Here is a 15,121-nt window from a genome sequence, read left to right as displayed (position 1 = left end):
GAAATAAGTCATTTATTTTAAAATGTTACAGATTAATAGGTTAGTTATCAGAAACCTTAATAAATAGCCTTTTATAATTTACACAAGGCAAATACAACATGCCTATATCTATTTTTAAAAAGCAAAGATAGTAAGCTAAACTTGTAAGCCATTAACAAATCTATATACATATTATTCGGAAGCTAAAATAGTCCATTTTCATTTCACCTGTAGTAACTATATTGCAGTAGTATTTAAGTAACCAAACCTCTGACACTGTATATTTGTTCCCATCCATATTTTCCACATTCCATTAAAATTAATTTAAACACACACAAAGAAAAAAAAAAAAAAAGTTCCCTCATTTAAAAAATAGCTCAAGATTATCCCTTCTATATAACATTTTTTCCCCTGCAAAGTGCAAACCATCTGAACGGAAAAAATAAAAACTTGTAATTCTTTAAAAACATTTCCCCCAACTTTGAAAAGTATTCTGGACTTTCCATTTCCTAATTTTCACCCTTTGCAATCTTTCAGTTTCAACACTGCTGCATGAAATACGTTGGCACTAAGAGTTCTGGAGCTCCTAACATTATTAGTGCAAATGCTACATGCACTAACATGTTCTGTAGCACTTAAACCCCATATTCCCTGGCCCCAAAGAGTTAATTACAAAGACTAATCTCCTTGAAGGCAGGAAGTTAAGTATAATTAGATATAAATTTGTTTCAATAATAAACTTCAGCAGTTCTGTAGATTACACTCTCTAAGGACAGTATAGAAAGTATTACAATGTCCTATGTTTAAGTAAGAAAGCGAGTGGTACATTTCAACTTTCAGTGCATTGCAGTTTGAGGTCCCTGTATTTATTTTCTTTAAATCTTTCTTGTAATAAAAAAGCCTCTTATTTTAAAATAAAAAGGAAAAGTAACGCTTACAGCTTCCATTATTTTAACAAAATCCAGTGCTTTCACTGTCAGTGCTAGTTACTTCAGAAAAATACATATACAGTCAGTATAAACCAAAATTATTATTAGGAAGCATCACTTGTCAGAGTGTATATGACATTCTTATTCATATTAGTTTCAGGTGACTAATGAATAGGCTTTATTTACACATACAGTATCCTGGATAATTAGTACAACAGCTATCTTCTTTAGACATTTTGCTTTTTATACACGGATATTTAGGATTTAAGAAAAAACATTTTTTGGTTGTATCAAAAATGGTTCTATTCTTTTGTTGGATGTTTGGGGGATTTATGTGGGTAACACCTACTAAAGATAGTGGTGCCTACACATGTCAATCCTCCATACTTTGAATGGCTAATAGTTCTCAAAATTTATCTTCAACAGATTAAGAGCATTGTATACGTAAATATGTCTGATAAATTTAACAGAAGCCACAGAAACTGAGAAACTCCTTTCACCGTGGGAATAAATATATTTTAATGCATCCCATCAATATAATCAGTCCACTTTACAACACTTTTTATGTATAGCTTCTGTCATTTCTGCTTTGGAATCAGAATTTAAGTAATCTGGCTTTTGGCTAATCGATATAAATAATTTATGAAGCAATGTGAAAAGGGTGGGCCCAGTGGGCGGAAGACCAAAGCTCAGGAGACAATTATTTTCTCCCTGAGACGATGGAACTCAGAAGTATTATTCAAAGGTGCTCCCTTGCCTTGTGGGAGGAAGAGAGAAGAGTTGACAGTTCACGTCAACAGTGCAATTTTTTTTAAACCAGAGAAGCAACATGAAAAGACCTAGAAAAGGTAAGAGGTCTGGGATAAGAGGAAGGGGAGAAAGATTCCCATCAACAGTGACAATACACACAATGTCAATACACTTTTAAAGTTAGAATTGAACCAGATCCAGTTAGAGACAGGAAATAAAAAGAACACCGCTATTTGCTGAACAAAGAGTAACAAAAATAATTTTTTTCATTATTTATCATTCATGATGTAAAAGGCTGTAGGTATACATGACGTGCAAGGCCACTTGAAAAGCTTTTCTCCGTATGTGCTGGCTTTTGGCATCTCCATTTCAAGAAGTTCAGAACATGGATGAGGAGGAGCTGGAGAGAAGAGGAGAATTCCTGCAGAAGTTTATAAGCTCCAAGGATGATAGGAAGACCAAAGAATACATCTGCTATTTCAGTCTTCCCCTGCGTAGAGACTGCTTATCACAACTTGGTTTTGAGATGTGGAAAGAGGTTGCTTTGGGACAGGGTAATCTTGTTGGTTTGGGATTCTATAATTTTAAAATTTGCATAAGCACCTAGCATACGAGGATAGGCACTTTTTAATCAATAAAAACTTAAATAAGCAAACATACTTGGCCAAATAAGGACTAGGATGAGATATGACAGTCATGTTCACTTTGAACTGAGAAAGAATTTGGATGAGTTTGCAGAGATTAATGGCTAGTATATCAAACCAATGTGCAACCCTTAAACCCTGAATGTATACTTTAAAAAGATGGCTTGACTACTTCAGAGAACAGCTGTCATTTTAAGAAGTGAATTACAAGTCTACTTGTCTATTTTTATTTATTTAGGATCCAGTTTTCAAACAGAAAAGGGAACTACTACCATTTACAAAGTCACCCTTTAGAGTAACCAAGATATCTTCTTCCAATCTATACAATGTAAAAAAGAGGAGAACTCAGCCAAATCTTATTTAAAATTCAACACCTGATTCTCTCATCTAGAAAAATCCTGCCTAGAAAAAGTGACATAACCCCATATAAAAGTGTTTTTAAAATGCACACAAATTTCCTGTTTGCTAGTTCTTTTTTCCCTTTTCCTGGCCTAATATCATAAGATATCTTTCCATCATTTCTCAAGTCTAAATCATAACAGCTGAGATTTTTGGATGTAAAATTCTCTGTCCTTTCCTCCATATATCAAATAAAATACTTTGATTTGATAACCCCCGTGTTGTCAATAGAGTGACCAGACAGCAAATGTGAAAAATCGGGACGGGGTGGGGGTAATAGGCGCCTATATAAGAAAGACCCAAAAATTAGGACTGTCCTGACTGGTCACCCTAGTTGTCAATCCTGTATGTTCAAAAATCATGTCAGGCCTCCAAAAAACATGACACTGGCTTAAAAATAATACACTTGAGGTTCTTTTTATTTGCCTTCAGGTTTTTGAGCCTTTAGTGTTCCCTGAGGTTGCATTTTCATGATTTTCTCTGTAACTATGAGGGCTAGCAACTTACTTTTCTTTTAAATCAAAAAACCAAGAGTCTCAAGTAGTCACATGACTCCAGTGAGCTGGGGTTTTAAAACAAAACACCAATTATTGAGAGTTAGCAACACCTCTAAATAACCAAGGTTTGCATTACCTACTGCTAGCCCACAAACTTAACTACGTGATACTGTTCTTGACCTCTTGTTATAGACTGACATTTGTAACCTTCTCAAATGGTGTCTGGTGACCCCGCATTTTGTCTCATGAGACACTCTGGACTGCCAAGTGTTCTATAGTCATATGCTATGCAAATCTACTTTTATCTCCAAACTTAAAACAAAAGAATTTCTCTCACATATTTTCAAGCCTTTGGTACACTCTTCCAATGACATTATGTTTATAATGATCACTGATTACATTGTTCCATGAAAATTATTTTCACTCCAAAGACAAGATCAATACACCCTTCTAAATATTAGTGAATATCAGTAATTTCTCCTATTGTTTGATACATTAATATACTGTAATCCAGGTAATCTAAACCAATCAGTTCAGAATCATTTGTACCATGGCTTGAGCCACTTGCACAAGCCTTTAAAATACTGCTGCTGAACTACAACACAGCTGTGAAATACTGGATCTGAATGCGTGTGTACTGGATTACTCAACTCCACCTTTCTAAAGGCCATAATCTTACCCATCCTTCTTCTAAATTAATCAAGAAATCTCACACCTGTGCTTCTCACAAACTTTTTGCTCATAACAGTGCCAGTTCACAGCCTGATTTCATAATCGGCAATCTAGTGACATATAAGTCCATTTACTCATTATCCTGTTCTGAAGAACAATTTTGTCAATTAGCTACTTTATTAAATAATTTCCTATATTCTGTTGTATAACTGGATTCTACATATACTGGATTGCTGTAAGTAGACCTCTTATCAGTTACTTCTCATTATGATTATAGATGTTCACAGAAGCCACCAAAACATCTCAGCATTGACTTCAGGCTTGTAACCTTTCCAAAAATATTCTTACCTTTCTGTCTGCTTTACATGCTTATAATTTGAGTACAGCCAAATATTACAGACAACAAAACTGGATTATTCTAACCTGTTACAAGCTCTCAGAAACAAACATTCAAATTAAGTGATATTTTTAGATTACAAAGGCACTGGATAACCCACCATGTACAGGAAGACTGTGCATCACTTCCACATCCTTCATGCTCTTCCTATCCATTAACCGTGAAAAGCTCTTGGATGAATGCTGTATGTCTTAATGCACTTAAAAGAGTTATGAATAAAAGGTATACCTGTAATCTGGATGCTAGTTCCAGCTGGATCTGTGAGCTAGTTTCAGTTGATAAGTAAGTAGTGGAAGATTTTAAGGGTTAGATGCACTCCGCTATACCAATGACTTAATTTAGAACCCCCCAGTGCATTCACCTGTGTCTGTCCAAATTACAGAGGCAGTTACTGTACAAAGGACAAACCTGTAGTCCACAATTCAAATCAAAATTTGTTTCACAATTGACAGCCTGGACAGTGAACACATTGCTGTTTTAAGGAAATTAATAGAATTGTTCCATTTGCTTACAATTTTTTTTAGGGCATACACCATTCATGAAAGGTGCCAGACTGAGTGCATTGGAAACTGATGTTCTCTGTCCACAGAACGAGTACATCACAGGCAGTCTAATGTAAAGATTTACTACACTGGCCTGCCAGAATGTCATCAAACCTTTTCTGGATCGATCAGCTTTTTAGGGGCAAGGAGATACATCAGTCTCTATGCTGATTCATTCCTTAGCCTTCCTGCTGAGACAGTCAGCAATTATACCAATTAATGTCAACTTATTATGGTGATTTTGGGTATGTGGATAACTGTCCATTAAAACTGGATGTAGGCCACCAATTCATTTCACACAAGCTACCACTCTCTCAGAGGGTAACGTCTGCCAATCTCAATCATGATGGAATCAGTGACCTAGAAATGGAAGGCTCTGTATCATTCCCTGAGCCATCCAGTTCCCCTCAAATATGATTTTAATCTGTCTTCACATTAGGTTTATTCAAATCCCCAATATTGAAGTTGAACTCCTTGAAGACTTGTATAAGAACAATTCCAATAGATACAGTGATGAATCCACAAGCCATCCCCAAGAAATCTACCACTCCCACATTACTCCACTCCCTAAAAAGGATGGCTGAGGCCAGCAGGACTAAAGTGGTGAACACGACATAGTAGATGGCACCAAACACAGATGAGTCAAAACATTCCAGTGCCTTATTGATATACTTGAACTGAATGATGATGCTACATCCTAACACTGCCAGAAGAACCAAACAGAGGTACAAGGCTCTTTGACTTGATGGATTATTGTGAAAGATATCTTGAGCAGCCAGCCCAATGCCTTTTGTGCTGGGCACAGTGAAACTGCCCAACAGTGAGCAAATACTGATGTAAACCATAATATTAGTGGGTCCATGAGCTGGCGCTATCCAGAAGATAAGCAGGAGAAGCATGAGAAGTACTATGCAGAGGTAGCCCACAAACACTGAAAAAACAAAGAAAACAAGTTAATGGCTTGTTAACGGCAAGGTAGAAACTTTTGCCCCAGGTAATTTATTAGAGATATTTAAGGGCTCAGTCATGAACCCCTAAACATGGTAACGTATAAGGATATGTACACAAAGCTTAGGATCTCCTATCAACTAAAGAACAAAAGCCTTTGAAATTGGTTAAATCAATGTACAGCTCTTTGTGTAAACCAAATAATAATGTATGAATACCAACTGTTTCACACTAACTGGATTTAAAGTTTTTTTTTTTAAAGCTGACATTATATTCCTATTAAAGTCCCCTATGAAGAATGGTTGTGATATAACCACATTCATAACTCTGACCTGAATTCTGCAAAGTACCTAAGCACATACTTAAGTCCCATGAAAGTCAATGGGATGAATAGGACACACTTCAATAGTTAATTTTGGTCTGGTTGGACTATTAAAGGCACAAAAATACTTCCTTTACTAACAATTTTAGGTACACTTTAGATTTGAATTTCAGTGAAACTGAAAATGTTAAATAGTTCTCAGTTTAGCATCCATGAAGCACAGAGAATATGCCAAACAACTAGCAGGTAAGGAAGGGTTCACAAGCAAGTCAGTCCAGTGATTAGCAGGAAAGAAAAGGAACTTCACAACGTGTTTTATTGGCACATTCATATATGCCTTCAGTGTGCAAAAGCAAACATCTACTTGATACATAAGTAATGTATATGTGCACGATCAAAATAGATCCTATTCGGTCTTAAAGCTATTTGGCAACAAGAAGTGCAAGGATTTTACCCACAAAGATTCAATTTTTGTTTAGAACCCCTTAAAGTGAGCTCCTGAAATTACAGTTTTGATTCTTTCCTCAAGAGGAAACTACATAAAACACCTCTTCATCATTATAGAAAACAGGTTACAAGTCCAACTCACAGCCAAGTTGGTTTCTTCACTTAAAAAAAGAAAATAATTTATTTGCAGTTCTTGACTTACCATGCAAAAATGCAATGATTTACATTGTAAGGAAAAACTGAAATGGAGAATTATTTCAAAGCACTAAAAAAAAACCCACTTTTGCGAAGTTGCAATCTTGAAAACTGAGCCTTTATTTCTTCTTTAGATCAGATCCTAGCCCTTGTTATGGCTACTCTGCACCTCCTTGGTGACTCAAAGCAACTGCAACATCAGTTTAACCAGCTAATAGAGGATTCCACCCGCATTGGAGAATCCTTAGGTGGTGCAGAAACTACTACACCGCTCCCTGTGTTCTCAACCCCTTGGTACAGGGGGGCATAACCAGCATGTCTCTATACCCCATGCATAACCAGCATGTCTCTATGCATCCGAACAAGTGAGGTTTTTACCCATGAAAGCTTATGCCCAAATAAATCTGTTAGTCTTTAAGGTGCCACCAGACTCCTTTTTGTTTTTGTAGATACAGACTAACATGGCTACCCCCTGATACTCTATACCCCATTGAGCTCCAGTTTATAGAATGGCCCTTTGTGGCCAGAGGTAGTTGAATACATTAAAGCAGACTAACTTATGCCAGTAACTGGCTGGCTCCTGGACAGCACTAGAAGCAGGAAACTACAAGCACAGACAACCCAGGATCAGAGCCTTCGAATTTGTCTGCTGGCCAGTTTCTAACTCAGGACAGTTTACCACTTAATCCATGACTATTTAGGTTTTTTTAAATAAATAGCCTCATGACAGATGCTGTCAAAAGGTCCATTTTCAGAAGTGCCTAAGTCAAAGGGAGTTAGGCTCCTAATTCACTTAGGCCCTTTTCAAAAAAAATCATATCTATAATTTCTCCTTTATACACTATGTTGTTGGCACACTCAGGGAATTCTAGTACACTGAAGAGATGGTTTTCATGTATAGAAACCATGATGGTTTGTCTCCTTTATACCGTATTTGCCTAGGAATGCAGAAGCCTTAATACCACTAATGTTGCTGCTTTGGGGAAGCAACTGTTCCCTTCAAATAAGTGTTCCTGGACAATGCTATCATAATTTTGAAAGAGAATGAAGTACCTGGATTTGTAAGCTTCTCTTCAAGTTCAGCCTGAGTTGTTACACTCTCAGATTTTGGGGAATGGATTATGAGAACAACAGACCCAGCACAGCTCAGCAGACATCCCAACTTGCCGAGAATGTTGAGTTTTTCTTTCAGTAAGTAAGAAGCTAAAATGGACCTTTCACAAAGTGGAAGAAAATTAAAATTAATCTAAATTATTCATTCTCTTAATACATATCTCTCAGCTAGGGTATTACTTGCCATCCCTTTGTTTATTCCAAAAATAGTCTTCATGTAGCCCATTTATACGCTTCAGCCCTGTCCCAAGACAGGGGAGGAAGGTAGAAAATAAATTCAGTCTTTATGTTCATTGATCTCTCGACCTCTTAGCTGAGAGCACAAGGGGGCCAGGCCAACTGTGAGGCAGACACCTATCCACTGCAATCTGGTGGGAGATTACCAATCCATTTCACATGGGCCACAAGCAGGAAAGAGGTAGCAATGATTTTTGGTCACTAAAACTACAGGCTGGATTCAAACAAGTAAATGGCTCAAACATACAAAATACACTGCTTGTTTAACTCTGTGTGATCAGTACTGTTCAAGGCAAAGGAAGACATGACACCAACCCCAAACATTTTGCAGCCTAAAGTAGATAATCAATGCAGTTCAGATGCATAATTAAGGCTAGGTTTTAGTCACAGGTATTTTTAGTAAAAGTCATGGACAGGTCAGGGGCAGTAAACAAAAATTCACGGCCTGTGACCTATCCATGACTTTTACTATATACCTCTGACTAAATGACTAAAACTTGGGCGCAGGCAGGGCTGAGTGGGGCAGCCCAAGGAACACCGCGGGTCCTCGGGGGGACAGGATGTGCGCGGCCCAAGGGGGGTGCTGCCGTGGGTGCTGGGTGGTGGGGAAGAGACGCGTGCAGCCCTGAGGTGTAGCTGCGGGTACTGCGGGGGGGAGAGGTGTGCATGGCTTGGATGGTTGGGGGGAGGGGTGTTGCGTGCCATGGGTGCTCGGGGGAGGGGCAGCTTCCCTACCTGGCTCCTGGGAAGTGGCAACCTCCAGCTCCTAGCTCCACATGCTGCCTCTGCTCTGCCCCAAGGCCCGGTTCTGCAGCTCACATTGGCTGGGAACTGCAGCCAATAGGAGCTGCGAGGGCGGTGCCTGTGGGCAGAGGCATCATGTGAAGCTAGGAGCTGAGGGAGGGGAGTTCCTGTCACCTTTCCGGGGAGCCCCCCCCTTCCCCAGGTAAGCACCGCCCCAGATCCCAATCCCCAGCCCTGAGTCCCCACCCCCATTCAAACTTCTGATGCTGGGGGGCGGCAGGGCCCGAGACGGCCCCAGCAGCAGCCGGTGTGACTGCTCCCGAGCCAGCTGCAACAGAAGTCACAGAGGTCCCGGAAAGTCACGGAATCCGTGACTTCTGTGACAAACACACAGCCTTTTGCATAATACACCAATTACCACCACCTGATGGAAAAAACTCCAGGGAGTGCACAGTTTTGTTTATTTTTAAATACTATTATTCTTTTATGGTAGTTTAACAGTTACAAGCTGGATACTCTCAAAATATTTAGCTGCGTATTACATTATTTTTATGAATCTTTCTCTTCACACACACACCCCTCACACTGATGCTAATGGCAGGTGTGGCAAGGGAAAAATCTCTTTGTTTGGAAAAATTGGACCAAATTCAATAGGATGCAATGCAATGTGTATTTGAAGTGGGGGAAGTAAAGGAGAGAAAGAATATGAAATAAAAAACAAAAATGGAGGAAATCCAAGCAGCAGCAAAAAGGAAAGGGATCTATGAATGATAAGAGATTAAGCGTGTAGAAACATAAGAACGGCCATACCGGATCAGACCAAAGGTCCATCTAGCCCAGTATCCTGTCTTCCAACAGTGGCCAATGCCAGATGCCCCACAGGGAATGAACAGAACAGGTAATCAAGTGATCCATCCCCAGCTTCTGGCAAATAGAGGCTAGGGACACCATCCCTGCCCATCCTGGCTAATAGCCATTGATGGACCTATCCTCCATCAATTTATCTAGTTCTTTTTTGAACCTGTTATAGTCTTGGTGTTCACAACATCCTCTGGCAAAGAGTTCCACAGGTTGATTGTGCATTGTGTGAAAAAATACTTCCTTTTGTTTGTTTTAAACCTACTGCCTATTAATTTCATTTGTTCTTGTTATGAAAAGGAATAAATAACACTTCCTTATTTACTTTCTCCACAGGAGTCATGATTTTATAGACCTCAATCATATCTCCCCTTAGTCATCTCTTTTCCAAGCTGAAAAGTCCCAGTCTTATTAATCTCTCCTCATATGGCAGCCATTCTATACCCTAATCATTTTTGTTGCCCTTTTTTGAACCTTTTCCAAGTCCAATATAACTTTTTTGAGATGGGGCGACCAAATCTGCATGCAGTTTTCAAGATGTGGGTGTAGCATGGATTTATATAGAGGCAACATGATATTTTCTGTCTTATTATCTATCCCTTTCTTAATGATTCCCAACATTCTGTTCACTTTTTTGACTGCCACTGCATATTGAGTTGATGTTTTCAGAGAACTATCCACGACTCCAAGATCTCTTTCTTGAGTGGTAACAGCTAATTTAGACCCCATCATTTTATATGTATAGTTGGGATTATGTTTTCCAACATGCATTACTTTGCATTTATCAACATAGAATTTCATCTGCCATTTTGTTGCCCAGTCACCCAGTTTTGAGAGATCCTTTTGTAGCTCTTCGCAATCTGCCTGGGACTTAACTATCTTGAATAGTTTTACATCATCTGCAAATTTCACGGTTTAGCCCTTTTTCTAGATCATTTATGAATATGTTGAATGGGACTTGGCCCAGTACAGACCCCTGGGGGACACCAATATTTACTTCTCTCCATTCTGAAAACAGACCATTTACCACCACAAACATGTGGTGCAATTTTGGTAATCTGTTTAACTTGTTGATAACAGCTGACATTTAAACACTATTCATCTTTCTGGGCAAAGAATCTGTCAGCTACGTTTATTACACTTCATTAAAATGTGAGAGGGGAAAATAATGTCCACAAGCATTATGTTTTCCTGATGGAACACCAATGGTCACTGATTTTATTTAGAATCTACATTTTGCTAGCAAGTAATGCAGCATATAAATAAATAAATACAATTCTTACCCAAATGGAACGCCAAGAGCTCCTAGAGGAGTCACTAACACAGTTGGAACTGCAGTGTAGGCCAAGAAATTCCCAATTTGACCAAGTGCCACTGTTAAGAGAACCACAAAAGAGTTTTTTAAATCCCTTAGTAAATAGGAATAATGAAAAGCTACTCAATGCTGGCTCATAACTACTGACCTGACTGGAAGATGAACATTACTGAACTGTTTAGTTCTGCCCATAACTTTTCAGTTATACAAAAACTAAATTTTCCAGCTGTCTGATTTTTTTAAAATATTTTTAAATAAAGGCTGTTTGCAAAAGAGAAGGCAACAAGAGAGCATCGTCAATAATTCTGCTTATTAATGTTCTCTTCAATAATTTTTCATAATTAAGTAGGGAAGAGAGTCAAGAGACTGAGAATTTGAAACCCTGTCATGGGTTGCACTCAAATTTCCTGATGTAGGGAGGTCTGAATTTAGGCATCCCATGTTCTATATCAGGGGTCGGCAACCTTCGGCACACGGCCCATCAGGGTAATCCGCTGGCGGGCCGCGAGACATTTTGTTTACTTTGACCGTCCGCAGGCACGGTTGCCCACAGCTCCCAGTGGCCGCGGTTCACTGTTCCCGGTCAATGGGAGCTGCGGGAAGTGGTGACCAGAACATCTGCATCTGCCAGAAGATTATCCTGATGGGTCACGTGCTGAAGGTTGACGACCCCTGATCTAGATTCTAGAGCAGGGGTGGGGAAACTTTTTGGGCCGAGGGCCACATCTGGGTGGGGAAATTGTATGCAGGGCTGGGGCAGGGGGTTGGAGTGCGTAAGGGAGTGCAGGGTATGGGAGGGCGTGCGGTGTGCAGGAAGGGGCTCAGGTCAAGGGACTGGGGCAGAGGAGGGGTGCAGGATGCAGCAGGGGGCTCAGGGCAGAGGGTTGAGGTGCAGGAGCGGTGCGGGGTGTATGAGGGGCTCAGGGCAATGGGTTGGGGTGCAGGAGGGGTGCGGGGTACACAAGGGGCCTCAGGGCAAGGAGTTGGAGTGCAGGAGGGGTGTGAGGTGCAGGCAGGGGGCTCAGGGCAGGGAGTTGGGGGGCGGGGTGCAGGGTGCAGGAGGGGTTCGGGTTCCGGCCCAGCACCACTTACCTCAAACAGCTCCAGGGTGGCAGCGGCATGCACCGTGGCCAGTGCAGGCTCCCTGCACGCCTGCCCTGTCCCCGGCCCCGCGCCGCTCCAGGAAGTGCTGCGGCCCCTGGGGGAGGGGGGGCAGAGGGCTCCGCGTGTGCGGCCCTTGCCGCACCTCCAGGTACCTCCCCCGAAGTTCCCATTGGCTGTGGTTCCCCGTTCCCGGCCAATGGGAGCTGCGGGGGGCGGTGCCTGGAGGCAACGGACAGAGCCCTCTGCCCCCCCACCTGAGGGCTGCAGGGACGTGGTGCCGGCAGCGCCGTGGGCCGGATTCAAAGCCCTGAGGCACCCGATTCAGCCCGCGGGCTGTAGTTTGCCCACCCCTGTTCTAAAGCATGAGATATTTGTAATCCCATATAGCTGGCTGTAGTGCCCCACAACAGCACCGGTCTCGCCGAGGGACGTGAGGAAACCACTGAGTGGGTACGGGGAGAGAGGAATATTCAAATATTAAATACTTTGTTAAAAGCTGTTGGATACTAAATTAAAACACAGCTAACAGGACACGTTACAATCTGTGCACTATACAATATTCAGGGGGCAGATCCTCAACCAGCGTAACGCACCATGGAGCTATGACCATTTACACTAGCTGAGAATCTGCCCCTCACAGTCTTGTACTAAAAAATGGAACTCCACATCACTACATAAAATAACTGTGCTTAATATTTCATATATTGAAAATGTCATTAAAAAGCTGCATTATAAAAATATTGACTAGTTTTAGAAATGCCAGCCCAGCTTACCATAAGACAGCTTTCATATTAGTTATTATCAATAATAATAAACAAAAACGTTGAGACTGAATGTGCAGTACAATATACTAGACTAAACTGGAATTTCAAGTTGTGGCCATTACTAGCACTTAAAATCAAATCATTTCAAGAAACCAAGCCTTTCTGCACTCTACTGTCAAATACCATCATCATTATACTACTTCTTTATACTTAACTAATGCTTTACATCTACAAAGCACTATACAAACATTAATTCATTCATCAAATAAGTTCACAGCTCAGTAAAGCTGAGGAACCTCATAAGGAACACTGAGGAAAGAAAACAAATTTACAAGCTATGGAGTAAGGTGGCATTATGCTGACTCAATTCACTGGTGTTACCTGTGCACGTAATACTGAATCTAGTGAGGTAGCCAGCAGTCAGTCAGCCACATCTGTAAAGCCCAAGAGTCAGTCGTGATCTTTTGCATGTTGTCTTTACCTAGGAGTCGGACTGGATTAGAGTCCCTCTAAGCTCTGCTCTTTATTGAGCTCTCTCGTTTGTGTGCATGTTTTTCCAGCAAGCACATATGGCAGCTCTGGCTTGGAGATATTCAGAGTTGAAGGGAAAGACCTTGAACTGAAGAGAGAGTATGCTGGGTACACCATATCCTCCCTTGGACTCCCCACTGCTCAGTTGCTCATATTAAAATTTGCTTTTTCATGGCTCAGATCCCCTGACTTCATGGTTGAGGTGGATTGTCAGAGCCCTAGTAGCTGTACAAAGACAAATACATAAGTATCTCTGAAGTTCTACTCAAGTTATTATTCTTCATTATTTGTATTGTAGTGGCTCCTAGGAGCCCTAGTCATGGAGCCGGAAACCACTGTTAATCACTGTACAAATACAGAACAAAGAGATGGTCTCTGCCCCAAAGAATTTATAATCTAAGTTGAATTAACTCCTCAAACAGCTCAAGAAAGTCAATAATAATCTTAGCCATGTTTCAGTATGCCTGAGCCAACGCCTTTGCTTCCTCTGAGCAGAAAATGATGAGTCCGTTAGTTTTCTACATATGATTCAAGGAGCGGCACTTTGTGACTGAGTGCTGGTCTTCACTACGGTGCTGCAATCAATGCAGCAGGGGTCGATTTAGCAGGTCTAGTGAAGACCAACTAATCAACGGCAGAGTCATCTCCGGTTGACCCCGGTACTCCACTTCTCCAAGAAGAGTAAGGTAAGCCAACTGGAGAGCATCTCCCGTAGACGCAGCGCAGTGAAGACACTGCAGTAAGTCGACCTAAGCTATGTCAACTCCAACTATGTTATTCACATAGCTGGAATAGCATAACGTAGGTTGACATACCCCCAAAGTGAAGACAAGCCCTATGTCCCACTACAGCCAATCTGCTTGTAGTCTGCTTCTTACTTTGGAAACAGCAGCATCATGTTTAAAATGGTTGACTATCTTCTGGCAGACCACATACAGAGGTCTCATCAAGGCTATTTTTAATAAAGTTTCTTTTGCTGGGCAAAGCACTCTGTAACGTTCACATTGCAAACACTGGGAAATGTGTGCAACACTTTCAGCGTTATCTTGGAAAACCACGTTTTCTTGGAAATCTCTCAGTGGCAGGGTGCCATTTATTGAGCACACTCAATGGCATCTTTTTATAGCTGTTACCACTTGCCTGCTGTTAAGAGCCTTGCACTGCAGAACTATCCATTCTTCTATTTATATGTATCCATCTCAGTAGTATTTGAGCTCTTCTTCTTTGAAGTCTGCAGTAATCCTGTGGGTTCCACCACCAAAAAACCCACAGGTGGTGTTTTTCTGGGTCTAGATGTTTGCACTGAAATAGCGGCTCTTATTTAACACTGTCACTTGCAAGTGAATTCACTCTTTTGTATCAGGGAACCAAGTTATTTAAATAAACCTTGTGGGAGGCCAGGGCCGGCTCTGGCTTTTTTGCCGCCCCAGGCAGCCGGAGCCCCGGGGGGAGGGCGGCGAGCTCCGGCGGGGGCTCCGCTCTCCCCCCAGCGGCCGGGGGGAGGGCGCCGGGGAGGAGGGCGACCGGAGCCCTGGGAGGAGGGCGGCGAGCCGCGGTGGGAGCTCCGCTCTCCCCCCGGCGGCCAGAGCACAGGGGGCAGGGCGGCTAGAGGGCGGCGAGCCCCAGCCCGGGCTCGCCGCTCTCCCCCCGGCGCCCGGGGGGCGGGCGCGGGGGGAGGGCGGCCAGAGGGCCGGGGGGAGGGCGGCGAGCCCGGTCGTGGCCCCACTCTCCCTG

At 41.8% G+C, this 15,121-nt stretch overlaps 1 protein-coding gene across 1 annotated transcript in view; it reads right to left on the bottom strand.

Annotated features, from left to right (window-relative positions):
- Positions 1-5,070: 5,070 nt before the first annotated feature.
- The window catches only part of LOC113406133 (magnesium transporter NIPA1), a 20,997-nt gene continuing 10,946 nt past the window's right edge, over positions 5,071-15,121 (bottom strand). The window contains exons 3-5 of the mRNA XM_026649005.1: positions 10,957-11,047; positions 7,775-7,935; positions 5,071-5,740 (exon numbers count right to left, since the gene is read on the bottom strand). Of these exons, the coding sequence (XP_026504790.1) occupies positions 5,229-5,740; positions 7,775-7,935; positions 10,957-11,047 (764 nt within the window). The 3' untranslated portion in view covers positions 5,071-5,228. The remainder of the gene's footprint in view (positions 5,741-7,774; positions 7,936-10,956; positions 11,048-15,121) is intronic.

Source organism: Terrapene carolina, unplaced genomic scaffold, assembly GCF_002925995.2.
Source record: "Terrapene carolina triunguis isolate 2854851 unplaced genomic scaffold, T_m_triunguis-2.0 Scaffold23, whole genome shotgun sequence".
Classification (NCBI taxonomy): domain Eukaryota; kingdom Metazoa; phylum Chordata; order Testudines; family Emydidae; genus Terrapene; species Terrapene triunguis.
The sequence above is the reverse complement of the archived record's forward strand: the minus strand, read 5'-3'. Positions and strand labels throughout refer to the sequence as shown.